At 55.9% G+C, this 1273-nt stretch overlaps 1 protein-coding gene across 1 annotated transcript; it reads left to right on the forward strand.

Moving 5' to 3' along the window:
* Positions 1-430: 430 nt before the first annotated feature.
* MONBRDRAFT_13239 (uncharacterized protein) lies at positions 431-1136 on the forward strand (the record flags this gene model as incomplete). The annotated part of the gene is made up of 3 exons (XM_001751133.1): positions 431-448; positions 674-829; positions 968-1136. Coding segments are annotated over 3 exons (343 nt in total), but the record flags the coding sequence as incomplete, so codon positions are not given.
* Positions 1137-1273: the final 137 nt, after the last annotated feature.

Raw genomic sequence — 1273 nt, forward strand, 5'->3', positions numbered from 1 at the left:
GCCTCTGGTCCATGATGGCTGTTTTCGCGTGTGCATTTGCTGCCGGGTGTCATGGAGCTGGCTGTTGCTGTACAGCTGGTGTGTTTGTGCTGAGCATCTCACCATGGTCATGATGTGTGGCACTCGATGATGCGTTGTAGATCCGAATCGCCAGCTATTCGAACAACGACACACGTCGTACCGGTGAGGCCCATGCCTGTTGCCCCCGTTCCCCTGCTTTGCCCCGCTCCTTCGCATTCTTCTCTGGTTTGCCCGCTCCCACCCTCTGGCCGCGGCTGGAAATGGCTGATGCCGCGATGATCGATAGACTGCGTATCTAGTTGCGACCGCTTGTCGTCGCCCCTGTGCTGAAGGCCGACCCTCTTCGAATTGTCGCTTGAAGGCGCATCTTGAACAAGCACCAGAGGCCCATCGGGCCTGGACAAGAACCATGGCCACCGAATTTAAGGTACTTGCACCAACCATGTAGCAATGTTGTGGTACATGGCCGTGCTTCTCCGCCCGTATTCTGATTGCCACTTGAGCTTGTCAAGACTTCCATCTTCTTGGAGGCGTCTGCCACGACCGCCTCAATCAGGCCTCTTTTGCCTTGGATCGATCATTGCCCTGCCTCTTTGCTCCCATACTCCACTCACTTGTGCTTCGCCGGCCATGCATTCCCTTGCACACCCAGATCGTCCTCTTGGGAGAGGGCTGCGTCGGCAAGACGTCAATCGTCCGCCGCTACTGCGAGAACGTCTTCGTGGATGGACATCAGACCACGCTGCAAGCATCATGTCTTTCCAAGATGATGAATATCCAAGCTAAACGTGTGCGACTCAACATTTGGGTACGGACCTCAGCCCTTTAGCTTTGCATACGCCTCGCCAGGCCGACCTTCTCCGCGGGTCGGGTCCGCCCCTTTGTCGGTTTGTTGCCACGTCTGCGTCCCAGGCTCACTCAGCCAAACCGAACGCGACTTTGGCAGGACACGGCGGGCCAGGAACGATTCCATGCCCTTGGTCCCATCTACTACCGCAACAGTCAAGGTGCCGTCTTGGTCTACGACATTACCGACCAAGACTCCTTCAAAAAGGTCAAGAACTGGGTGAAGGAACTCAAAAAGATGCTCGATAACATCTCCATTGTCATTGTCGGTGCGTCACGTTGCCGCCTTCCGCCAGCTGCACGCGACAATCTGGCACATCCCGGCCCATTGAAACCAGCCAGCCCCGTTCTCAACGTGCGTGCTTGTAACCTCCTTTTTTCGCAGGCAACAAACTTGATCTCGAAA

Source organism: Monosiga brevicollis, genomic scaffold (assembly GCF_000002865.3).
Source record: "Monosiga brevicollis MX1 MONBRscaffold_421 genomic scaffold, whole genome shotgun sequence".
Taxonomy (NCBI): Eukaryota; class Choanoflagellata; order Craspedida; family Salpingoecidae; genus Monosiga; species Monosiga brevicollis.